This window comes from Girardinichthys multiradiatus, chromosome 9 (genome assembly GCF_021462225.1).
Source record: "Girardinichthys multiradiatus isolate DD_20200921_A chromosome 9, DD_fGirMul_XY1, whole genome shotgun sequence".
In the NCBI taxonomy this organism is placed as follows: Eukaryota; Metazoa; Chordata; class Actinopteri; order Cyprinodontiformes; family Goodeidae; genus Girardinichthys; species Girardinichthys multiradiatus.
In genome coordinates, this window is record NC_061802.1 from 5,391,151 (window position 1) to 5,417,618 (window position 26,468).

General features: G+C 39.5%; 1 protein-coding gene across 1 annotated transcript; it reads left to right on the plus strand.

The window, feature by feature from the left end:
- The first annotated feature begins 5,656 nt into the window (after positions 1 to 5,656).
- LOC124874162 lies at positions 5,657 to 26,247 on the plus strand. Its single transcript, XM_047375404.1, has 29 exons — positions 5,657 to 5,876; positions 6,374 to 6,637; positions 6,719 to 6,979; positions 7,844 to 8,107; positions 8,308 to 8,568; positions 9,480 to 9,740; positions 10,005 to 10,265; positions 10,707 to 10,967; positions 11,506 to 11,766; positions 12,114 to 12,371; positions 12,454 to 12,714; positions 13,000 to 13,049; positions 13,137 to 13,347; positions 14,054 to 14,314; positions 14,619 to 14,879; positions 14,980 to 15,240; positions 15,321 to 15,581; positions 15,739 to 15,999; positions 16,087 to 16,344; positions 18,078 to 18,341; positions 18,463 to 18,723; positions 18,895 to 19,155; positions 20,214 to 20,474; positions 20,578 to 20,835; positions 23,279 to 23,539; positions 23,629 to 23,916; positions 24,023 to 24,259; positions 25,354 to 25,419; positions 25,507 to 26,247. Exons 1-29 carry the CDS (start codon positions 5,669 to 5,671, stop codon positions 25,788 to 25,790), a joined length of 7,086 nt encoding a protein of 2,361 aa, XP_047231360.1. The 5' UTR covers positions 5,657 to 5,668; the 3' UTR covers positions 25,791 to 26,247.
- Positions 26,248 to 26,468: the final 221 nt, after the last annotated feature.

Below are 26,468 nucleotides of genomic sequence, written 5' to 3' on the forward strand. Positions count from 1 at the left end.
AGTTTCTGGAGGTGTTGTGAAATAACATGTTTTACTCCCTTTTCAGTATAGTTCACTTGTACAGCTCGAATTTAGCTTTTTCTCCTGTGTTGCAGCTCCCTGCCCTCCAACCAACCTGACTGTCAAAACTGAATGTGGCACCAACCTGGCGACTCTGACCTGGGCTCCGAGCATATACGCCCTCGCCTACACTGCCACATTTACCGGTACCCACGGCCATGTGGTTTCCTGCTTTGCCAACACAACAAGCTGCTTTGTAAAGGTGGACTGTGGACACCAGTACTCAGCAGTCGTGGTCGCATCCACTGCAACCTGCAATAGCAGCAAATCAGCTGCTTTAACCTTCAACTCAGGTAAATGAAAGCCTGTGTGTGATTGTGTTTTTCACCTCAGAACTATTTGATGTATGACTCAGGTGAATGAACCAATAATCAACCATCTTTCTCTACCAGCTCCATGTCTACCTGAACGGGTGGAAGCAGAGCTCAACTGCACTGCCAACTCCTTTATGGTGCAGTGGAGAGGAACCCTTGGTGACATTGGCATGTACATGGCGATTGCCATCGGCAGTGACAACTCACGTGCAATTTGTACTACCGCCAGCACTGAGTGCATCATCCGGAGCCTGAAATGTGGCGTCTTGTACAGCATTGTCGTCACCACAGCCTCGATCGACTGTGGGATCATTGTTGGCTCAGACTACCAGATATACTCAGGTAGCAAAAACAAAGTGAACCAAAGCAGATTAAACTACATAGTTGCTAAAAACAAAAGTCATGTTATTTCAGGGCCTGGGTACCTCCAGGTGAAGGTCACTGATAATCATAGAGTGAGTGGTCCTCTCTTGAGGTCATACATTTACAAGCAGAAAATATAAATAAATACATAACAAAATCATACAAGGTATCATAAAATAATCAAATATTGCTACTAACTGACTTTTACTTCCATGTCTTAAATCAATATTCATAATATCCCCCCCATCTCCTCTTGTACCACTGGCCTGCATTTAGCCACAGCATGAAAGAGTGTGTGAAAGTAGATCAGATTATTCTGCAAGATTTCGTCCCATTTCCCTTTGTCAATGGCTTAAAGAGCCACAATTAAACAATGAATAAAAATTGGAATTTCAATAAATATTGAATAATAATTCATGCTTACTTTAAAGAATAGTAAATGAATGCTTTAAGTAATAGTTATTCAGATGTGTCCGAACGTCAGTATTTAATATATAGCTAATAAAAAACATAAATTTATGTAAAAATCGGCATAATATCATATAATATAATATAATATAATATAATATAATATAATATAAATTTGTGATCTGTATGCATTATCTCACCAAAGTTATGGTGTTTGTGCAGGTTAACCAATCAGATGCACAAGTTGTTAATGAATAAAAATTTGAATTCAAAATTGTCTATAATTTTTCTACTATCTCTACAGTGCATCACATTTTCTATTTTATTTTATTTACAGATATATAAATATATGTTTATTACAGTGCTTCGAAGGTCGGGTTCTGATTTTATTGTCAGTTTACCAGTTACTGTCAGATATATGTAAAGATATACAGTGTTTCTACTGGAAGTGTTTGAACCTTAACTAATAGATGTACATATTTGTCAGAACAACTCTGGTTCATATTTGCTTTATTACTTTTATTAAATTCCTCTTTTTACACTAGCTCCCTGCAAGCCAGACAACATGTCCGTGGATCTGCAGTGCAGTACCGATGTGGCGTTTGTCACCTGGGGAAACTCTGGCCCAGATCAGCATCAGGTGGTGACTGCTGTGGACAGCAGAGAACAGGCCACCATCTGCAACTCCAGCAGCTCCAACTGCACCCTCAACCAGCTGGAATGCGGGAAGAAGTACGCCATCAGTGTTGTCGGCTACACCAACTCCTGCAGCAGTGAACCCACTGTTGCAAAAGAGCTCAGCATGGGTATGAAAAAAGATAATGCAGCTAGATTCTAATTGATCCTCAATCTTTTTTAGGCTCTTAAAAATTGAGAAACAAACTAATTATTAAAAATCGAGAAATACATTTTAAACAGGTGTATTACAGGTGATAAATGTCTATGAACAGCTTCAAACAAACCTCTCTCTTCTCCTAAAAGCTCCATGCATCCCCACCCACGTCAACGCACTAGTGAACTGTGACAGTGGAATCACCGCTGTGACATGGGATGAAGCTCTTGGTGCCACATCATATACAGTCTACGCCCGGGGCAGCCTCGGCTACAATGCTGAATGTGTCAGCAAAAACGTCGACTGTGACTTCGTTAACCTGGCGTGTGGGCAGGACTACAACATTACAGTGGTGGCTCGCCATGATACCTGTGTCAGTTCAGCAAGTGAGACCATCACTGTCAGCTCAGGTAAAATAATGCGACCAGATAAGCTGAGACTACCATGAATTACAAAACAATTACAAATCAACCTAAGATACCAAGGTGCTAGTATAAACATTGTGTCTACTTTAATAATGGACCTTGTTTTAAAAAAAAAAAAATCTATCCTAAAGATGGACCTTTATAAATCCTTGTTTAACAGATGCTTTGTCAGTGTTTTTTCTGTTTTATTGTGTGAATGCTATAAGTATGCACACTATATATAGTATTCAAAGTAACATCTTATTAAATACCCAGTATTTGAAGTGCCACCATCTTGGCAGACATTTTGAAACAGTATTGCTGACTTGGAATTTTTTTGTTTGTTGTGTTTATACCATAAAAACAAAACATTCTTATCCACTGGAACTGATTGATTGGTTGAAAGATCCAGTTTTAATGGTATCATTTTGATTCAGAAATTAAAACTTTTGCTGGATCAGTTGTAACAATAGACAAAAAGCCTCCATTGCATTTAAGAAAGATTGTAAACTTTGCAGATTATTTTGGGATATTGAAAAAAGGCAGAGAATATGGTATGGACAAATGTTTGTTTTAATAACTCCCATTAGGCATTTCAAAAAAATGCTGTCATTAAAGCCACTTGAAATCAAGCACACATAACAAGAAGCAACTCTAGTTGACTGGCACAGTTTATCATTCGGCAAAAACAGCCTAGAAATGCTCTACACGTATTTATTTTGAGTCATTCTCTGTTTAGGTCCATGTCCCCACAGCAGTTTGAAGACATCACTAGACTGCATCACCAACACAGTCATGGTGTCTTGGACTCCTGGCAGAGGCATCCTCAACTACAGCGCCTTGGCTGATCCTTTTAACACTGCAGAAGAGCAGAGCTGCTCAACCAACGGCTCTTCCTGCAACATCACCTCTCTGCGCTGTGGGGAGAGTTACAGAGTCAGGGTCCATGGACAGGGAAATACCTGCCCCAGTCCTTCCCAGACCTGGAACAGAATAAATACAGGTGGTTAGCTCGTGACATTTAATTGCCTTTTGCACACATAGATTACTTATTACAGGAATACCACTTGTAAAGATTAACATTTTCATTACTGAAAAAAGTTAATCATCTTTTTCTTTACAGAAAAGCAAACACATATTTGTCCTGTGGTACTTGAAATGATGAATGAAAATTATCTCTGTTTCTCCACCAGCTCCGTGTCCTCCTACCAACCTCAGGGTCAACTCTTCCTGTACGTCAAACAACATCTCGGTGTCATGGCAGGCCTCGCAGGGTTCAGTGTCCTACATGGCAGTGGCTGAAAATGCAGTTGGTGACCAGTGGTCGTGCAACACCAGCAGCACCACCTGCCAAATATCTGAACTGCTGTGTGGACAGGAGTACAAGGTGTATGTCGTTGGTATCGATGCGGCCTGCAGTGGAGCCAAGAGTGAAATGAAAATGATTCGTACTGGTGAATATTTATATTTTTCTGATTTACATTTTCTATTACCCTGTTATCTGCAAAAAACTACTAACCTACTGGGTGATTATTAATTTATTAGACTTTTAACAACTTCTATGACCTTTATACTTTGTCTGTAGCTCCATGCATCCCAAAGAACATTCAGAAACATCTTGACTGTCCATCTGGAGTCCTCAACGTGACCTGGGAATCCACGGGTTACTTCACAAAGTTTCGAGCTTCTGTAAGAAACGACAAGGGTCACGTCAGCATTTGCACAACGGATAAGCATTACTGCGTGGTGCCCAATATGGGGTGTGGGACGACTTACAATGTGACAGTTACAGCCCAGGATGAGACCTGCAACAGCTCCCTCAGCCCCATAAAGCAAGTTCAAACAGGTGGGGCAGTCATTGCTTGATGAAGAAAATGAATAAAGCACGGGGCGTTCATGCATGAATCACTTCCTGGGAAAGCCACTCCTTTAGGGCCACCAGGTCAAAATGGAAGCCCATTCTGAAAATTTAATGAAATTATTATACTTTTTTTGTCTCTTATTGCTATAGAATAGAGTAGAATCGAATCAAATTGAATCAAATTGAATTATTTATTGGTATAATGCACGTGATACCCATGTGAATCCATTCCAGTTTCAGCTTTATACGCCACCAGTAGTACATGGCTACTGTGTTCAGACTGTGAGCATTAATAGGGGGGCAACCAGTCCCTGTTGTCTAGATATATCACTGACAGATAACTTTTTTCTGGTATTTGTGAAGAGTTTTCCTCAAGTTTGAAGAAACAATAAGAAAAAAAAACTTTTTTAACATAAAGGTGTGGCTTTTTCCAATAACGAAAAAATACTTCTGGTTATGTTTTTTAGTATATTTTATGACCTGTCTTTTTGTTTTCTCTTCCTCAAAGTTTTCTTTTTGTAATAATACAGCCCACTCTTTTACTCTCTGTTATGCTACACGTCTGATACTCATCTTCTTTTTTACTTTCTCCACTCAGCTCCATGTCGACTGTCATACTTCCATCCTGTTGTGGACTGCAGCACTGGCGTTTTGTCCGTCACCTGGAACAACAGCGTGCCAGGGGTTATGTACACTGTCTCTGCTGTTGATGCCGAAGGTCACGTGCATAACTGCAATGGCACAAACAGTGGCTGTAAAATTAACACACTGGAGTGTGGAATGAAATACAACATCGCCATCACACCGTCTAGGGATGCATGTGTGGGCAGGGACAATACCACCAAAGTGATAACAACAGGTCTTTATATTTAAACCATCTTTGTCTTCTCTAAAAATATTAGAGGCTGATTTCAAATTGTCAAGATCATCTTAATTTTTAAGATTTCCCCCTGACTGAATAAGTGTAGTTGAGGACAATCTGCACAGCAAAGTAAGCATATGCAGTTTTAATATATAACCTAGTGAAAGCAAAAAGATTTAAAAAGGACAGGTTCAAGCACTGAACCTTATGGAACTCCATAATCAACTTCTATTTATGCCAAAGCTTAAACATTACTATGAGAAATCAGTTCTAATGACATTCATTCATTAAATTTAGATGCAGAAATAAAGCTATTTAATGAGCATATGCATACATAATATTTGTAATTATATACTGGATGAAAAGTGTTCATATTTATTCATAAATTAACCAGATATTAATGTTGACCACTTTAGATTCCAAATAAGTCTGAAACTCAGGGTTCTGTGTAGGTGGAAACTTTAGATGACTAAGTTAGGATCTTGCCTGTCGTTGCTTTCAGTTCCCTGCGTGCCTCAGTTGTCAGATGTGGAGATGGAATGCCTTACAAACTCAGCGTGGGTGATGTTTGATGAATCTGCTGGGGCTGAAGAATACATCATTATCACAAATAACAGTCAGGGTGCCATCGAGACATTTGAGTGCAACTCCACATCAGATGGGATGTGCGCTGTACCAACGCTGGCCTGCAGCCAGAATCTCACCTTTACCTTGAAGGCCCAGAATGAGCAGTGCACCAGTGCAGCCAGCAATGCTCTCACCACCGAAACAGGTAAATGGGGAAAAAAAAACTCAAAGAAACTTAATGCAGATGAAAATGTATGAAACAGGAACAGCCTGGAAGTAACATCTGTTGGTGTTGGTCCACTGTGTAATAATAGTCACCTTAGCCATCTATACCAGGAAAATGTTTAGTATGTTATGTTTCCCCTAGATGATGAGCTTTATGAAGATACTGATTTCATATTCCAGCATGTCATACTGCCAGAAGCACCAATTCCTGTTTTACATTTCATAATACCACTGTGCTTGATTGGCCAGCAAAAAGGCCTGATCTAAACCCCAAAGAGTATCTTTGAAGTATTGTCAAAAGGAAGATAAGTGACAGTACAAATTCATGCAAAAGAAACCATGACCAATACTTTGACAAACATATTAGTATGCTGACATATCTCTATTAAATATACTTTTATTAATCTTATGAGAACTCAATATTTTTGCTTTTATACACTTAAAAAAAAAAATCTAACAGTTTTTCTGCTTCCTCAGCACCGTGTCCTCCAAAAGGCATAATGGAAACCATAAACTGCGACAATAGTACCCTTTCAATTACCTGGTCAGATGTTCCTGGGGCATTAACGTATACAGCCACGCTTGAAAAGCTTAGAGGTGGCACACCCAGCTGCTGCACCACATCTGCTACTGGGTGTGACATCAGAGACCTGCCGTGTGGAGAGATGTACATCCTGCATGTAACAGCTGAGGGACGAACCTGCAACAGCTCAGAGAATGATGGGCTCATCACAAGGACAGGTATGTTATATACTATGACATACATTAGGAACATTTGGTCTTTAACGAAGAAAGCTTCATTGAAATCTTTCCCTTTGTCAGTGGCTTGCGTGCCGGAGAACCTCAAAGCCAATTTGATCTGCAGCAACAATGTGGCCTCCATGTCATGGGGCTACAGCCAAGGTGGCCAACTCTACACGGTGAGAGCAGTGAGCACCAACGGCGATGAGTCCGAGTGCAGGTCGCCTGATAACCAGTGTGATCTGACAGACCTGATGTGTGGAGAGCAGTACACAGCTACCGTGACTGCCGAGGACATGGAGTGCAAGAGCAAACCCAGTGACAATGTGACAATCAAGACTGGTATGACCTCAATATTTGCTTTCTGAATCCAATCGAACGTAAAAAACACTTTTAAAGGTTTTGACATATAAAAAAAAGAATAAAACTGTTGTCCCACTGTTTCTCATATTGCTGTATATTCTATAGACTTGAAAAGCATGTGATGTTGGTCTAAACATAAAGAAATGATGGAGGTTTGGTGGAAGTGTATGTGTTGCTTTTGATGCACTGAATAGTGTCTGAATAGTGCATGTCTAATGGGATCAAGAGTTTGGAAGTCAATGTGTTCTGCTGTGTCATCACCGGGTATTTATCCTTTTTATTGATTATTTTCCATATTTAAGGATTCTTTGTCCATCTGGCAATAAAACTTCATTGCTTTATGAGTGTCAGATAATTGTTAGTCAAATAATGTGGACAGTAAATGATGCCATCGGTTTCAAACTTCCAGAATTTAGAGGTGGGTAATTTCTGTTGCTGTGGTAAATATGAACATGAGACACGTGCAGCAGAATCTTTCAGCTACATATATTTATCAAAGAAAATTTCATTCTAACATATTACAAAAAGTGTCCATCTGCAACAGGGCCACATTTGTGACATTCTTGACCTGCGGTCGGGCTCACACAAAATTATTCCAAGAGCTGCAAATGGTCTCCTGGCAGCACTTTGGCCCCTGACCTAAAGCATTAAAATGAAAGGCAGAAGCACAATCATAAGATGTTTCTTAATTTCAGATAGAGCAAGGCAAGTTGCAGTTGTATGGTTTTATTCTACACTTTAACAGCATTATATTTGACAGTCCATTATGAGAGTGATATCAGTCTTCTTAAACTCTAGAATAATCTTTTGCCTTTAATGTCTTTCATCAACTTCCACCAACAGTACCATGCACTCCTGAAAATACGTCCTCTGTGATGGACTGTGAGGCCAACTCTCTCATCATCTCCTGGTCTGAGAGCGCAGGAGCTGACTCCTACATTGCCACACTGCAGGACAGCGACAGCCAGAGCACAACCTGTCAGGGAACCACTGAGGGCTCGTGCAACGTGACAGGACTCAGCTGTGGCCAGGTCTACCACGTCTCTGTTGTCTCCTCTGACGGATACTGCAATAGCCCGCCCACAAATGTGCTTGACACACATTCAGGTAGGAGATGAGGTATCTTCAAGGATGCAGGCTAGAAATTTTATTTAAAGGAAACTGATGTGGGGATTTACCTACAGTAAGTGATTTGAAATAACTTACAAAATGCTTTTAAAGCATTTTTAATGTTTACTTGGAGTTGTTAAGATTAATTTTTAAAATCTAAAATGTTGATTTAAATGTCTCACCTGTCTGTTTCTCAGTGCCTTGTAAACCAAGAACTATCAAGGCAATGATGGACTGCTACACAAAGACAGCCAGGGTTTCCTGGAACCCTAGCAATGGTGCTTTGTCCTACATGGTGATAGCCTCCACTGCATCAGATCACAACGTCACCTGTAAGACCAACATGACCTCTTGTGAACTGAAAGGACTGCAGTGTGGTCAGAGCTACTCTGTTTCTGTGAAATCCGTGGGAGAGAGCTGCTGCAGCAGCGCCAACATGACGGGAGTCCTGGTCACTGGTGAGCAACTAAGCAACATGCATGACAGAAGCACATGTTTAGTTGTTATAGCCATGGTAAACGTTACAACAAAAGATCTTTCTTACTTAGAATAGGGAAAAAACCTGAAAGTATGGTTAGATTTATTATTTATATACCGTAGTTCTCTTATCTTCCCCATTTTGCCTTATTTCTCACAGTTCCAGTTATTTACACCATTGTACTTATTGCTCTGGCACAGATTTGTACCATTAACATACATCTCCCTCACTAGACTGGCATGTTCTCTTGGCTTTACCAATTTGAGTAGTGTCTAAGACTAAATGGTCTCCATGTTGCATAATTTTTTATAACTCAGTGATACAGGAAGTGACAAAATATTTATTAAAAGTTTCTAGACACACAGATCAATTTAGAAAAGTGATGTAAAAATGTAAAACGTTCTTCTGTTACATTTTTTTTATTGGAGTTAGTGCCACTAACTTTGGTAAAGGGGAAGTCATAATAATTTTTTTGAGCTAAATAAATGTATTGAATTTAAAAGTTATAATTTTCTAGAATATGTTGTGTGAGATTATGCCACTGCAACAAAAGATGAATTTATTTATTGCATTTTATATGTCTTTATTAGGAATGCCAATAAACATGGAGGGCAATGTCTACTTTCTTCTCCGTTTCATATTTCTGTGTAGGCTAGTTTCTACTATAAGCCTCGGAAAACAATCCACATATTTAAAAATTAAGTAAAAAAATTGAAATATGCAAGATTGCTTTTCAACCTTTGGTCACAAAAATACTGATCTTCTCATGCATTTGTAAGCAAAACAAAAATGCTCTCATTAAGGGGATTTTAAGGTTAAAAAAATCATAACATACAAATTCATTTTGCTAAATTTTCTTTTGCCTGTTGATGTCTCCATCCTCTCTTACAGAACCTTGCATTCCTGAACGAATCACCACTGTGTACACCATGACCATCGGCCAGGTGCAGTGGGACAAGGCTGCTGGTGCTGATAACTACACGGTCAGAGGGGAAACGGAGCAGGGCCTTGGAGTCTCCTGCACCACCAGGGACAACTTCTGTGCATTATATAATATGAACTGCGGGCAGGTGTACAATATCACTGTTACAGCACACAATCGTGTGTGTGAAGACGTGTCCATCTCCGCTGAAGAAGCTGCTATTTTGACAGGTGAGGAACACTGTCTAATTTGACAGATTTGCTGTTCTTAGTGGATTAAAAATGTTGAGCATCCATCGAAATCTGGGCGTAAAAATTATAAGTTTTTTAAAACCTACTAAAGAATAGGAGCTGAGGTGGTTCCCTAGATGTTATTAGGAGTATAAGATTTACTTTAGCTACTTTTAGCTTCTTTTAATTGTGATGCTAATGCACAGATAGATAAACATAGCACATATTGTTCTGCTTCATTAAGCCGATCCTGCGTTTTTTTAGAGCCCTGTCCACCTAACAACGTGGAGACCAATGTGAACTGTCAGGAGGACCTGGGAACTGTGTCATGGGAGGCCAGCTGGGGCTCTGAGGGCTATGAGGTTCAGCTTGCAGGGCGTGATGGCCACTTTTTGACCTGCCACACAAACACCACATTCTGCAACGTGAAAGACCTGCACTGTGGGGTCGTCTACTACACCAGCGTCATTGCTATTGGGGACATCCGCAGAAGAAGCAAGCCCACCACTGTGCTGCTGACTGCAGGTATCACATATTGGCAGTACTGTAAAAAAGTACTAATAGAATGATGGATACCCATGATACATGGTGTAGCAGGATCCAATGAGTTTTTATCATTTTATATATTATACTACTACAGTAGATATCTTGGCTCAGACCTAAACTGCCAGTGGGGGACTAATGAAAGGGAACACTGACTTATACTAGTTTAACACGATGTAGCAACAATCAGCAACTTTTAATTACTTTAATGTTAATCAACCAACTAGTCTCACTGGTTATCAAAAACCAGCGCAGTTTTCTAAAATATGGCAAATTTCTTGTCTAAAATCATTTATGTTCAACATGTTTTAAGTTGAATAAAACCAAATCACACAAATTCAGTTTGGTTCCAATGAGTTTGGGCAAACTTTAATTCAAGGTTACCTCTGCTCAGCTTTAATCTGCATATTCTCCTGTCGTTAGGTCCCTGTACAGCCAGTAACGTGGTGGCTAGCTATGACTGCGACAACAACACAGCAGAGGTCTCTTGGAGCCACGGCGAAGGGGCCAGCTCCTACATGGTGACTGCTGTATCACCAGATGGGTACCGAGCTTCCTGTGAAACTAACGAGCTTCAGTGTGAACTGTTGGACCTGGAGTGTGGTCAGACGTACAACATCACCCTCACAACTGTCAGCGACCAATGTGAGATTGAGACGCACACCAACGTTTCCTTCAGCACACGTAAGTCGAGCAAGAATCACCAGAAAACTGATTCTAATTGTTTTTTTATTACAATTGTCACCTTTTATTGTTGGTTTTTCATCATACATTTTCAGTTTAGTTTATTTTATTTATTTCACTTCAGTTTTCACTCCATAAATAAAACAAAAATATACAAAGCATCTTCAGCAAAACAGGAGCAGGAAGAAGCAAAGGCGTATCATTGGCTCCCTTTTCATACCTTCAAGTTGGCTTTGTTACAATTTTAAAGTAACTTATTCTCAAATCACGTTTGGGTTTAATCATTTTTCCAATTATATTATCTTCAATATTTTTTCAGGTCATTCCAGAACAAAAAATAATATTTGTGTAATTCACAAACTGAATTAATTGTAGTTATAAATGTCATTGATATATAAATTAAAAGTTATATGTCTCAACAGTGAACCTTGTGGGACTCCTTATTTATTTCTCTTTTAGCTCCAATATTTTGTCCTTTAACTGTTTTCCTTTTGTCTAATACCTGCTCAACCATTCTTTAATTGCTCTTGGTGTCCAGGCCCCTGTAAGCCGCTACGTGTTGGAGTGGACCTCCAGTGTGGGACGAGTACAGCCAACATGTTCTGGAGTGAAGACGAAGATGTGGAGCTCTTTATGGCTACTGCCATCAGCAGCATGGGAATGACTTTGCAGTGTAACTCCACCAACTCCACCTGCAAGTTCCCTGATTTGCATTGTGGAGAGAAATACGTGTTTTCTGTCACTGCGTACAGTAACATGTGCTACAGTGAAAACAGCAGCGCTGTGGAGATCCAGACAGGTAGAAGTATAATAATGTTGGTGTGTTAACTGATCAAGAGTTTTTGTTCTAATATGTTAATGAATCATCTGAACGTTTTAAAATTATTTTTTTTTCTCATCTGTTAACTTGTGCATATACAATTGAAATTAACACAACTGTATAAATCTAACAGAAAAAAACCAACATAAAATATAACTAAAGATTTATATAATTCTTCAATGTTAAAAAGGGTTTCTTCTATCAGCTAATCAGTTCTTCTAAAAGTTAAACCAAAACCAGAATCTTACTCAAACTTCCATATTTAAAATAATATATATATATTTTTAGTATAATGAGACTTTTATCTCTTTCTCTTCTTTTTCCAGAACCATGCCAGCCAACTGGCCTGTCAGTCAGCGGATCATGCAATAATGAGACAGTTATGTTGCATTGGTATAAGGCCCAGGGGGCAGCGATGTACGTAGTAACAGTCACTGGAGATCAGGGGTATATATTAACTTTCCAAAGCAATGAGACAAAGATAGAAGCCGATCTGCCCTGTGGACAGCTGTTCACTTTCACCGTAATGGCACAAGATGATCAATGTGACAGTGCCATGAGCCAGCCTAAAAATTACAAAACGGGTATGTTTCTCATTAGTCTAGTTTTATATATATCTATATGTTATTCACTGAGCAGTCATATAATGGTTCACATTCCCCTCAGGTCCCTGCATCCCTGAGCAAGTGCAGAGCTACACACACTGCGAGAACAGTCTTGGCTCCGTCAGCTGGACCATGTACACCAAAGCAGAGTCGTACTTGGCCATAGCAGTGGCAGAAGACGGCCATATCCATGAGTGCACCACAAACACCACAAAATGCACGTGGAACGACCTGCACTGTGGTGAAATATATACCGTTAACGTCATCGCACTTGACTACCAGTGCACCAGCATGCCGAGCAACAGCACGACAATTCGGATGGGTAAGTAAGCTCACAGTGTGAAAAAATGTTAAATAAAAAATCCAACTTTGATAATCATTTGGAAGTTTTAGAGACTGTCTATTATAAGGGGCCTGCCATAGTAAGTTTTGCATAATAAAACAACATTAAAACATGAATACATCCATTTAAGACAGTAAAAACTTTAATGTGAGTGGTGATACAAGTAATGTTTTTTACCATCTAGGAGATTTGTTGGTTTTAAATGTTTGTACTTGTTTGTACAAAATTAATTACAAATGTCAAACTTCCTTCTTCTTCTTTTAGCACCATGCATACCTCAAGGTTTGAAATCATCTATTAACTGCACTACAAAGGTGACTGTTGCTTTATTTAGTAGTAAATCGGGTTTTTGTTAAAACTGAGTCTGAGCTGACTGAGATGTATCTTAATCTTTTTAAAAGGTTGGATCGATGACCTGGAATGCAAGTGAGACCGCTAAGTTTTACATCGTCACCGCAAAGACAAACAGTGGCCACAAAGTGCAGCTGAGCACCAATGACACGTGGACTTTCATTTCTGAGTTCATGTGCGGTCAGGAGTACTTCCTGTCTGTTCAGGCAGCAGATTCAGTGTGCACAAGTCAGCCCAGCCAGCCCTCAAGACTTTTTTCAGGTAGATTATTATTGCATCCTGTGAATTTTATATTTTCTATAGAAGAACTCTTCCAAACTCCACCAAAGGTAAAGTAAAAGACACAACGATCAATCAGCTTAATTTTAGTACCACTAGACCTTTGATTTCAAAGAGTTAGTTCACATATTTTTGGATCCTTTTTGGATGTGCATCTGTAGTTTAATGCCAAGCCCACCGGGAGTATGTCTCTCTAAAAGTCAAGTCTTAATCTCATCTAATGAAATCTCACCTTTCCAGTCAAATTCCCAGTAGCATTTGGCAAACTTCATAAGTTTACACTTGTGCTGGTATACAAAGGACGGCATCAGAGTTGCTATGGAAACTCTGCTGCAGTTCTCTCAACCTCCTCCTCATTGAGATGGTGGCAAGATAAACGTGGGTCCTCATTTGTCCAGTGGTTTTAAACGTTTTAACTATCGCTCTGATTGTAGGTAGAGGCAGATTTAGGCAAGTAGGTATTTTATCTTCATAGCTAGCAGAGCCAGTAAGTTATCAAATATTGATTTTGTCAAATAAAATTTTTTGTTAAAGTGGGATGTTTTCCTACTTTCCCACATCTTTACCAGAAGTGATAATGTGGAGGGTGCTGTTTTGACCTTTGTTTCATTTTGGCCTTCATCCTATAAAAGAGAAATTCTAAACCTGCACTCTATATAAATTTCTCTGTTCTTCTTTCTCCCCTCAGAGCCCTGCCCGCCAACTGATGTGCGCAGCGTCTTGAACTGCTTGTCAAACATCGCTCTGTTGTCGTGGACCGGCTCAGCAGGGGCGGAGTTCTACACCGCCACAGTAACGGCAGAGGATGGCCACACAATGAGCTGCGCATCTGACAGCGAGCAGTGTGCCATTCCCAACATCCAATGTGGAAAGAGCAACATAGTGACAGTTGTCGGTTCCAACAGGATCTGCGATTCTGACCCAAGTAAAGCTGACATACTGCAGTCAGGTGAGTTATCAGGCATTTAAATCTTTCTTAAAATAACTAATAAATAAGCCTGTTACATCGTTCTTTACTTAATTTTCCTCCGCTATCTTATTTAGCTTACACACAATATTAAAGCAATTCAGCATTATTTCCATGAGAAAGTAACAAAACAGAGGAAAATATGAAATAAATAATGAATAATCTGTGCAACAAGATGTTCTCTGTTGAATGCTTTTTGTTCTAGGAAAAGACTTTCTGTTACTGAAAAGAGTTTAGATGTTGTGTCTTAACTATTTTGTTTCCAACTCCCTCATTTTTCACCTAGTTCCTTGTGTTCCCACTGATGTGCGAGCGTCGATCAGCTGCTCCCGAAACGAGGCTGTTGTGTCCTGGAATGCCAGTAAGGGGGCTCTGCTTTACAAAGTGTTAGCAGTAAGCACACAGAGAGCTGAGTCCAACTGTGCAACGGAATACACAAATTGTACTTTGACCAACCTGACTTGTGGACACCAATACCACGTCCAGGTGGTAGCCCAGGACAACATCTGTTCGAGCTTGCCAAGCCCGGCTGTTGACTTTGAATCAGGTAGAGAATAGAGGATTTATATGAATCACCCTTTAAAATAATGCTGTTTGTGCCTAAATGTGCGACTGACTTATTTTTGTTTGTTGATTGCGTCTCCTAGTTCCCTGCACACCCAACACTGGCTTTGTGATTTTGGACTGCTACACCAACTCGGCCCTCCTGGAATGGATGTATTCTGAAGGCGCCTTGAAGTACATCTCCACAGCCCAATCCTCCAGCGGCCATGTTTCCACCTGCACCACCAACCTCACCCACTGTGAACTGGAGAACCTGCAGTGTGGCCAAACATATGATGTGGTCACTGTGGCTTCGAATGATCAATGCAGCAGCCCACCTAGCACCATGTTACAGGTGGAATCAGGTGTGTGCTCGGAAAGAAAATAAATAAATTTAAAGTCACATTATTCAGTGATCATCCTTCATTTGATTCTTTTGTTCTAGTGCCCTGTACTCCTGAAGATATTGTGACAGTTCTGGACTGCTATCGCAACACAGCTCTGGTGGAGTGGCAGCCCAGCAGGGGGGCTGACTCCTACATCGTCCAAGCTTTCGGCGTGGAGGAACACGAAACCAACTGCTCAACAAACTCACAGTCCTGCATCCTGCCTGACCTCATGTGTGGCTTTACCTACAATGTCAGTGTGATCGCTATTAACAGTGTGTGTAATGTGTCGCAGAGCGAAGTGCAACAACTGCAAGCAGGTAACGCTGAAAAAAGGTTAACGACAAATATGTTGTTAATTTGAACTTAGAAATTTGGACTTCAAAAGGTTCATGTACAGGTATTTGTTAGCCACTGCTTGTTTTCATAGCATGGAAAATTAGTGGATGTGAAACCATGCCTCCCAATGTGTTGTAGTACCCTGTGTACCTGATCTGGTGGAAGCCCGAGTGGTTTGCGAGTCTGGTGGGGTCATGGTCTCCTGGCAGCAGAGCAAAGGGGCCTTATCCTACAGCACGGTAGCACAGGGCAGCGGCGGATATGCTTCGGTTTGCAACAGCACCACAACAACTTGCCTGTTAGATAATGTGCTGTGCGGCCAGAACTACTCAATCACAGTCATTGCATCAGACCACATGTGTAGCAGTGATGAGAGCTCTTCTGTGGAGATTAACACAGGTAGAACCACGAATTTGGCTTTAATTATATGATTTACACTGGTATTGTATTTAACCTCTTTTTCTATCCTCACCTGTCGGTTTGTAGTGCCATGTGTGCCACAGAAAGTTTCAGCAGAGATGGTGTGCAGCAGTAACATAGGAGTGGTGTCATGGGAAGAAGATGAAAGAGTCTCTTCATACCATGTGCAGGCATTAGGACCAGATGGTCACAAAACGTACTGTAACAGCTATGAAACCAGCTGTGAGTTGACCGGCATGCATTGTGGCCAGCTCTACAACCTGACGGTATCAGCTCAGGATGGACGCTGTGACAAGAGCAACTCCTACCTCGACCTGATATCTGGTAAAAAATAAATAATTTTTACTAGCCTATATACTTTTTTGCATTTTTCCCTTCTCATTTACAAAATGTATTTTGTGAGTTTTTTTGTTTACGGTACTGTAAAGAAGTTTTTTGTTATAGCCCATGGTTAAATGATAAATTAACTTTCATTGACGACATTATTTTAAAAGCTACGTTTAATTTTGTTTGTTCTAGCCTTGATTTCTACCAGACTGGTAGAATCTGGAAATTACTTGAATAGGACAGGTCTGGCAACATGAAGTAGACTAAAAGAACTTAAATATGCAACACGTGTCCCAATATAAAGAAATTCAATAACAGATGACAAAAATAGCCACTTACATCTAATTGTCAGGAACAAAATGGAATCCATAGAAAAGCTGAATAGCAAAAACATTTTCTGTCCAAAGGGAACAAAGGTCCACCTCACATTTACCAAAAACATCCCGATGATCTTCAATACCTTTGTAAAGATGGGACATTTGGACTGAGATAAAAGTAAAAAATGTTGAAAAGTGTTCACTCCATTATACCTGCTGTAAAACTAGCACTGCATTATGGAAAATGGGCATAATACCAACAGTAACACATGTGGGCGGTAGAGTTAATTTACTGCTGAATGATTTTCTGTAATTAATAGAACCATCATTACTGTGTTTTTACAAGAAAATCCTAAAGGTGAATGTCTGGTCATTAGTCTGTGACCTCTGGCTTGCTTAGATAATGCAGCAGAGCAATGATCTGAAGCTCACTAGCAAGTACAGTTTATTTCTCTAGTTCTCTTGGATTTTATAGTTTAATTTTATTGTTCTGTTGCTTTCTGAGGGTTTTATCTTATGCCTTTTGTAATTTGGATCCTCATTTGGGTCGGCTGAGTCTTATGAAAACATGAGAGATTATGACCCCTGATAAAACCAAAATAAGTCTGAATGACCTCTTGTGGGTGAATATTATATGTTGGAGTCACATTTGAATGTAGCAAACCTTAAATCATTGGTTGCACACAGTGGGTACAACAGGTCTTCATTACGGGGACAAAATGTTGCGTGGTCAGTGCCATACATCCCATGCCACACGGCTCCTTTTTGTAATCCAAAAACTTTTTCTAACAACTGACGGAAACTGCAAAAGTTGACAGGATGAAATGGTCAGTACTTGACTGACATACTGTGATGCATTCATATGGACTGTATGTCTGGAGATCATTAGAAACAGCAATATAAAGGTCCAGTTTGTGCCTGCTCAAAATTTCTTTCTGCCATTTGTATGTGTTTTACATCATCAGTCTGCATTTGGCCTGATTCTGCCTGACTTAGCTGCAATCTGTATAATGAAGATAATGTCAGTCATATTGCCATCTACTAGAACAGCATAGGTGGCACAGCATTTTTGGTTTTAGAGTCCAGGGTACATGCAATTTTCTTTTCAAAAGCTAAAGAAAACAGAAACCAACCCTGTTATAGATTAGTGCAGCAGAATCATTGCCCCTTGGAAGTCATTTGTTTTGTAAAAAAAAAAAAAAGATATTCTATTGTAAAATTCAGAAATAGTCTAAGGTACCTGACAAAGAACGATGAACTCCTTACCTTACATATAAGTACCTTACATATCAACATTGGTTGAGTCAAACATATTTAGTTGAATTTATCAATGAAATTGTTTTGCTGTAGTATCCATTTCCATTAAAGGCATCAAAAAGCATAGCGTCTTACTGTACTTTTTCTCACTGGCAGTTCCTTGCAAGCCCACCAACGTCAGAGCTTCTCTACGCTGCCAAACTAACTCTGCTGCAGTAACATGGGAGCGGGCCAGCGGAGTGCTCTCTTATGTTGCAGTTGGTGTTACCACAGATGGGGGTCACAGGGCAGAGTGTAATAACACAATGGCCTACTGTGATCTGAGCAACCTGCAGTGTGGACAGACCTACAATGTCAGTGTGTTTGGCCTGGACGAGTCCTGCTCCAGCGTGGAGAGCAACAAGACTTACGTGCGGACAGGTATGAGCTCACGGTCCATAACTGTGGGATCTTATGAAGTTATCTGGTGGCTGGATTTGCTGAGAGAATACGTTTTGAGTACATCTGCCTTTGTTACCTCCTTGTCTCTTTCATCTCTCAGCCCCATGTCCACCTCAGAATGTGGTTGTTGATGCACAATGTGCTAAAGGGGCCATGGTCATCTCCTGGTCTCCCAACCCTGACGCCCAGTACTTCCATGTAGCGGTAGTGAGCAACACTGGAGCGAGACTGTACTGTAACTCCAGCAGCAATGCCTGTACTATAAACAGTCTGCCTTGTGGTCAACACTACAACATCACAGTGCTGTCTGTTAGAGATACTTGTGAGAGCAAACCAAGTGCTGTGGTCGCAACTTCCTCAGGTAAGCATCAGCTTACCATTGCTTAAAAATGGAAATATTCACCTATACATACAGTGTTAAGGAATAGGAGAAAAAATAAAACTCTATGTTTTTATACTAAGAATAAATAAAACAGGCTCTGATGCATCATGAATGAAAAGTAAAAATCCTCTCATGTTTCATGTGCAACAGCCCCATGTGTTCCTACGAAGCCTAATGGCCATCTGGACTGCGTGTCAAACTCAGCCTGGGTGACCTGGACGCTCTCAGCTGGGGCAACCAGTTACTTCGTGCTGGGCAAGGCAGCCAGTGGTCACAACTCCAGCTGCACTTCCTCCTCATCCCCCTGTGAAGTCGCAGATCTGAAATGTGGGACCCTTTACAACTTCCATGTCACAGCAAACAACAAGCACTGCAGCAGTAATCACAGCACCATCTTTGAGATTGAGACAGGTATAAAATGTTTCTCAAGTAGAGATGAACCGATCAAGCTTTTCTGACCGATGTTGGCGTTTGTTGAGTCTGACCTGCTAAGTACCCTTTTTCTCCGAAGGACATTACCTCATAAAAACAAAAACGTTCTTTTAGAGATTTTGTATTTATGCATCAATGCATATGAACCTAACCTTTATCATATTATATAAAAAAAAACAGGACACCAAAAGGTATGCTGTAAATTAATGTGTTTTAAATCCAAAAATGTTGGGAGTTCTTAGCTTTGATGCATTTAATGAACTAAAAGAAAATCTGATTTTTCCGTATTTGAACTTCCTATCACTGATCAGAGCAGATCAAGGGAAAATTTGTGGTCTACTCTAAAGCCATTACCATGTTAAATAAAAACTTTCTTCAAATTTTGTATTTCAAAATTTCACAATTTTCCAGGCAAACATTTATTGATTTTTCCTACAGTTTTAAAAGTTTCTGAACTTTTATCTTAGTTTTAGTTTAGCGATTTCCCTGTTTTTTGCCATCTTAATCAGTTTTGATCCTATTTAGTTCCAAATCCGTTAGGCCTAGACTTGTCAAATCAGCACCTAATTATCCTACAATAAATATGCATTCTTTGGTTGAAGATTCCTTTTATTTTGTTTCAGATATTAAGAACACAATGCTTTGTTTTGCATCTAAGCTCCAGAACCAAGAATATGTAGAGGCAAACAAAAAAAACATGACTGAAATGTCTCCTTTTTTGATTTTTGAATGTTGTACTTACCTATAGGTTCTGACAGTAACTCAAAAGCTAATACAATCAAAACATGGGATTAAAGATATGTTGTGATGTAGCAAATTAAAGTAAACATAATTTACATAAATAGAGTATATATCTTTACTCAATTTTCATGTTTTGTTCCAGACCTGGAAATGATTAAATCAAATGTATTACTTTTCCAGACTATGTACATGGTGAGAAAGATAGATCATTTGATCTGGGTTTTTTTTTTTTTTCATCAGGTCGTATACATTTCTGAACCCTGCTATTGCGATTTACCGTATGTTCGTTCCTTTAGGTCCTTGTGCTCTAGAGGCCCTCAGTGCAACAGTTGAATGCAACAGCGACACCATCCTGGTTGAATGGAAGCAAACCCTGGACTCTCCTCTCTACCTGGTTACAGCTGAAGCCGACGATAAGACCATCATTTCCTGTAACAGCTCATCAAATTGGTGCGTCCTCCAAGATGTTCGCTGTGACCTGCACTACAGCATCATAGTATCAGCTTCTTCTGACAAGTGCAGCAGCCTAAGAAGTCCCCCAACAAAGATCAAAACCGGTATTCTGTGACCTGCCCATAACAGAATGAGTTTCTTGACACACATCTTTACATTTATATATTATATTATATTATATTTAAAGTAATTATTTTTATCCTTCAGCCCCCTGTGTCCCAAGCAATGTGACAGTGGTGCCACGGTGCGAGGACAAGGGGGCTGTGGTTTCGTGGGCAAAATCATCCGTGGCCACATCCTACCAGCTGATGGCCACAGGACAAGATGGACATGTTATGACCTGCAACAACTCGGTGAACCACTGCTCCCTGGCTGACCTTCACTGTGGTCAGACGTATGGCTTAAGCATCACTGCTGTGGGAGACAACTGTACTAGCTACCCCAGCAACTCATCCTTCAGAACAGGTACGTCTATCAGGCTTGAATGAAAACACTGTTGCTAAAGTTAGATGAGATTGTTCATAGTTGGAATGATAGCTGATGCAGGTTGTGAATGACCAGTATTACTTTTAGTTGCCTTTCAAACTCTTATCAGGATTAACAAAAAGGTACTGATATCTACAGTGAATACAAAAAAGTGTATATGACATAAAAATGACATTGATAAATAATTTCAAAATGTTTTCCATAATATGACCTATAACCAGTTCAATTGTAAGTCAAATCTATTTTTCAGAAAAAGTCCAAAAATAAATAGGCTACAGCAGCTTGTATGCTCACCCTGGAATAATACTTATTTGAGCCACCTTTTAATTTGAGCACTAAGCCTTCTTTGGTAGGAGTCATAGCAGTATTTCACAGTCTGTCAGATTTACAGTAGTTATGGACTCTGATTAAGCTTTTCCAAAGCTGCGATGAAGATAATTTCTTCATTGATTTGGATGTATGCTTTGACACACAATGATGCTCTAAGCTAACTAGTATTTGTACCCGTTCTTGATTTAATCGGCCTTGGTCCATCATAAGAAAAGCGACCCCGAAGCATGATACTGCCACCACCATATTTCACCATGGGTATGGTGTTCTTTTAGTGGCAAACTTAACCTTTAGAATTGTGTGAAGTATTTAAAAGTTCAAATTGCTTTCATTCGACCATTATGGGAGGAAACTTGTGCCATCAGAAACTGAATTTGAATTGCTCAGACTCAATCTGTATTTGTGTAATTTGAAATTAAATGCATTGGTTTGAAAATTAATTTCACTAAACTGAAACTGAATATAATGGTTTAAAACTGAATTTGTTTGCTTTGAAAATTGCTTTGCTTTGTATTGAAAATTCAGTTTGATTACTTTCACTTTCAGGTCTGAAATTCAATTTCAGCTTCAAAATTCAGTTTTTTTGTGTCACACATCCGGGTCCTTGAAGCCAGAGATTAATCAAACCCAGATTTACTGATCCACGGATGTCATTCACTATTGCTGGGTCCAAATTCAGGACTGCATCATCGAAGGACACATTTGTAGGCTGATAACGTCCTCGATGAGGCAACGAATGCTGTCCAATCTCCAAGGTTCCAACAAATGCGTTCTTCTTATCCCCAGATTTGAAGGATGGGTCCCGTGTATCCTCCGTGTCCCACCCTATCCCATGATTCATTGCGGGTCGAAGTAGATTGTTCAAACGGAAGTAGTAAAGGCCGGAGGAGAGAGAAAAGTTGTGAATAAAATTATATTTCGCATTCTGTGAAACAACTGAACTTTTACAATCTTTTTAGACAAGAATGTAGTTGTGTGAACCTAAAATATCTGATCAGTTTATCAAGATATCGCTTAATTACACAAATGCGCCGATGTATTCGTCCGCTGCCCCAGCAGCCGGCTCGCTTCACCAGCTGTCAGCTGACCGGCTGGTTGAGGTGGCTAAACCCCCAGAGAACAGCTGACTGCCGGCACATTGTTTTCAAAATCCCGCCGGGTTTCCCCAATGGGTGGAAGTTAAACAGATATAATTCAGTCAGATGAAATCTAATATTAATGTTTGGTTTATTTATTATAATAATAATCTGCAAATAAACTGATTTAAACTTTGTTCCTAAAGTTAATAAGTTAGTGTTTAAGTTGTTGAAAGCTTTACAAATAAATTAAACAAATAGTATTTGTCATCAACGTATTTTATTTAGTGTTAGATTTTTATATCTATAAACACAAAAAATATTTTCAACATTTTAAATGACTGAATAATGAACAAGATCATAGAACAACAACATTTTAAAACAAAACAGCATTATAAGCCATCGGCAATATGTAAAAGGGTAAATAAAAACCGTGTAGTTATTTACAGTAGAGACAATATTATTAATCTGTGTCTGATTAATCTGTGGCTATCCTCAAGAACCCGGATGTGTGACACAGAAAACTGAATTTTGGAACTGAAATTGAATTACAGATCTGAAAGTGAAAGTAGTCAAACTGAATTTTTAATACAACAAAATACATTTTAAAAGCAAATTAATTCAGTTTCAAACCATAAAATTCAGTTTCAGTTTAGTGAAATTCATTTTCAAACCAATGCATTTAATTTCAAATTACACAAATACCAATTCAGTCAGAGCAATTCAAATTCAGTTTCTGATGGCAGACGTTTCTTCCCATAGACCATACCATGTCCTGCTACTTAGTCCAAATACATGAAGAGTACAGGAGACTATCTCATGTAGAACACAGCCAGTAATAACAAGATATTCCATTAGATTTTTACAGTGTTACTTTATCAATTTTTCTATTACTCTATATATTTATCTTAAACACCATGAATTTAACTTGTGCAGTTAGACTTTTTATATCCCCTGTAAATTTAAACGTTGCAGAGAACCACTCTCTGACTTCCCTTATCTCTTTCAACTCTCAGTTCCTTGCGCACCTTCTAATCTCACCGTTGATGTTGACTGCCGGACGAACTACGCCAGGCTTTCATGGGATTACACTAAGTTTGCTGGGGAGTATTTTGGCCATGCAGCATCTATGGATGGAGAAACATTCTCCTGTGATAGCAGCAAAACTTCGTGCACACTTGGAACCCTACAGTGTGGTCACACCTACAACTTCACTGTTAAAGCTTTTGATGGCATCTGCAACAGCTCCATCAGCTTACCTCTGCATGAAGGAGCAGGTAACTATTAAGTTATATGAATGATTTTTAAAAATAAAAATAATGTTTACAGTTTGACTGGTAAAATCCTCTTTCTCATTCACATTCAGCTCCGTGCCCTCCATCTCGTTTGAATGTTCGTATGCAGAGAATAAAGCAAATGTACTGGGCCATGATCTCATGGGACAAAGTCAACTGTTCAAACATTGAGTATTTGGCTGAAATTAAAGGCCAGATTGGAAATAACTCGCAAACCCTGATGAAAGTCTCCTCTTACTGGCTGCTCAGGCCTTACTTTGAGCTACCAATGCCTTGCAGCACAGCTTTTACTGTGGCTGTATTCTCCAGAAACTCGGGTGGAGTCAGCAAGTCATCCAGAATCTTCTCTGGAATCACAGGTATGTTCAAATTTCTAACTTTACCAAAAAGTAATTTTTAGAGAAAGACCTGCATGATTCAGCTTTAGTCCTTTTATGAACAGCACTGTCTTTGTTTATCTTGCAGAGCCCTGTGCGCCACAGAGGGTGAAATACAGTGGGAACACATCCCAGGTCCTGTTGTCCTGGGATGCTTCGGTGTTTGCCACAATGTACACAGTCTACAACGTATCAGGGGGCAGCTATGTGAAGCTCTGCAACACCACGGGGCTCTCCTGCCAGTTGACTAACTTCAACCCTGCTGCCACAAAAGTAACAGCCAGCAATGCTGTGGGGGAAAGCAACCCAAGCCAAAACATTACAGGTCTGACATTTGGTAGCAGATCTTACAACATGATTTTTACATGATTACAGTTTTACATACATCGAGTACAATGCATTCACATTCTCAGCTACACTCACACTCTGCAGAATGTCCTAAGAATGATGGTAGGGAGTGAGTTTCAGTTCATTCAAAAACGTACTCTCTGCTGGGCCTGGTTTATGATCCCAATGATGTTCTTTAACAAGGGAAGGTCATCATTGACTTTCTTCCTGTACATCCATTAATCATTAATATGAATGAGTTCTTCTAGTGGGTTGTCACCTGCATATTTAGTGATCAGGTTTACCTCATCTGAGGGTGCACAGCTATGTGTTAGCTGTGTAAAGAGCATTGGACTGAGCACACAACCTTGAGGGGTCCCAGTGCTCAGCACGATGGAGCACCTGGAGCTGTCAGGAGGAATCTAAGAATCCAGATAAACATTAAGACCAAGCAAGAGAAATGTATCTGTCTCCGGAGAATGATGGAATAAAATTCTTGATGATCGAATGGGAGGTATGGGGGAATTTTGTGTAGAGAGAAGAGGATATAAAGTGAAGATGTGGGTTTTTTGCAACTTCTGTTGTAATTTCTGTATTAAGCAAAAACTTTGGAGTTGGATAGCTTCCTAATACTGTGTAGGCCTAGTGCATTTAAAGGTTGAAACTCATTTTTTAGCTTTGCTCCTACATGTATGCCTTTACCCTGCTATTTATGCTTTTCACTTTCCACTTAATAAAAGATGTGGTTCAACTATTACACTGCAATATGGCACTCCTCTGCAGAACGTTTTATTTTGTACATGTTTAAAAAATCTATTTTTTTGCAGCTTTAGACAAATTCTATTTTGTAGAAGCTGAGGCAAAAGTAGCTCTTTGAATTGAAAACGTTTCTGACCCTTGCCCTATACCCAGATGTGAGTGCTCAAATATAGGATTAGCACAAAGAACAAGGAGGAAGGGAAGGGATTCAATGAGGCAATATAATTCGGTTCAGCTTTATTGTGCAAAATTATACACTAAATCGTATCCCTTATGTAAAACTAAATGATCAGAAAACAGTGCTGATAAAAATGTGTCTGCTATGTTCATCAGGTCCAGTGAGTGCACGCAGAAGACGAGATCTGCAACCCACTCAACTCAATGCCTATGAAGGTGAAAGTAAGTGATGTGTTAACAGTACATTACAATTATTAGTTTTAATGTTGTAGATGCTACCTTCCAACTCTTTGCACTCTTGTCTCTTAGATCTTGAAACCCCAGAGGTGCTGGCTGTAACAGTAAGCGGAGGTTCTATGTATGTGAGGTGGAGGATGGTGAAAGGCGCAACCAAGTATGAGCTCATCATCGAGGAGGAGCAGAAAGCGGGGCAGACGACTCAGCTGCCGAGAGTGAGAAATATAGACGGGGATTTTTACACAGAGACTGATCTGAAACCTGTGACCACCTACTGCGTCAGAGTGGCAGCGAAGGACGGCTTCAACCAAAGCAACTATTCCTGGCCCGCATGCAGAAAAACCGGTGCTTTGTGAAGATACAAATTTCATATATAGAGACTGGATGAAACATTTTTTTTTCCACTAAGTAGCATCCATACGTATTCGTTCTGGTTTGTTCTCAAAGAACTTTAGGAAGATACAAAAATTGCATCAATAAGGCCAGATTTTTTCTTTAAGGTACATTTTACTTGTCTCAGAGAAATACTAATCAAAACTATGAGAAAATATCATTTAGACATTTATAGCTGTCTTAAAGTTTGCTGAAGTCATATTTATCAAAAATTGTTATATTTTTAAGATAGGTCATTAGATTCTTGGGATGATTGTTAAACCTAAAAAACTCAATAAACCGATAATTTATCAAGAAATATATTCAAAAGCATTCAATATATTTTCCTGGTGATGAACTCTGACTTCTCTTTGTGAATTACAGGTTTTTCTAACTGTTCTGCTGATGATGAAATAAAAAGAAATTTATGACACATTGAAACACACCTGTGAAATTATTTTGGTTGGAATATGTCTATGGTGTGCCTATGCATGTAAAATACATTACTGAAAATCTGACATAAAGAATACATGAAAGGGTTATTGTCAAACCAAAAACAGAGATATTTATTCACTTATTGGTGAGACGTTGCAAGTGACTGAAACAAAATCGTAAAGTCAAATATTTATGATTTTATTAAAGGCCAGCCAGGTTTATTAAGA

Excerpts from the sequence above, each read along its gene's own strand:
- LOC124874162 (XM_047375404.1), top strand. The coding sequence starts at position 5,669 with ATGTTTGATGAATCTGCTGGGGCTGAAGAATACATCATTATCACAAAT. Across the intron at positions 5,877-6,373 it reads TGCTCTCACCACCGAAACAG|CACCGTGTCCTCCAAAAGGC; the intron begins GTAAATGGGGAA and ends CTGCTTCCTCAG. Across the intron at positions 25,420-25,506 it reads CAATGCCTATGAAGGTGAAA|ATCTTGAAACCCCAGAGGTG; the intron begins GTAAGTGATGTG and ends CTTGTCTCTTAG.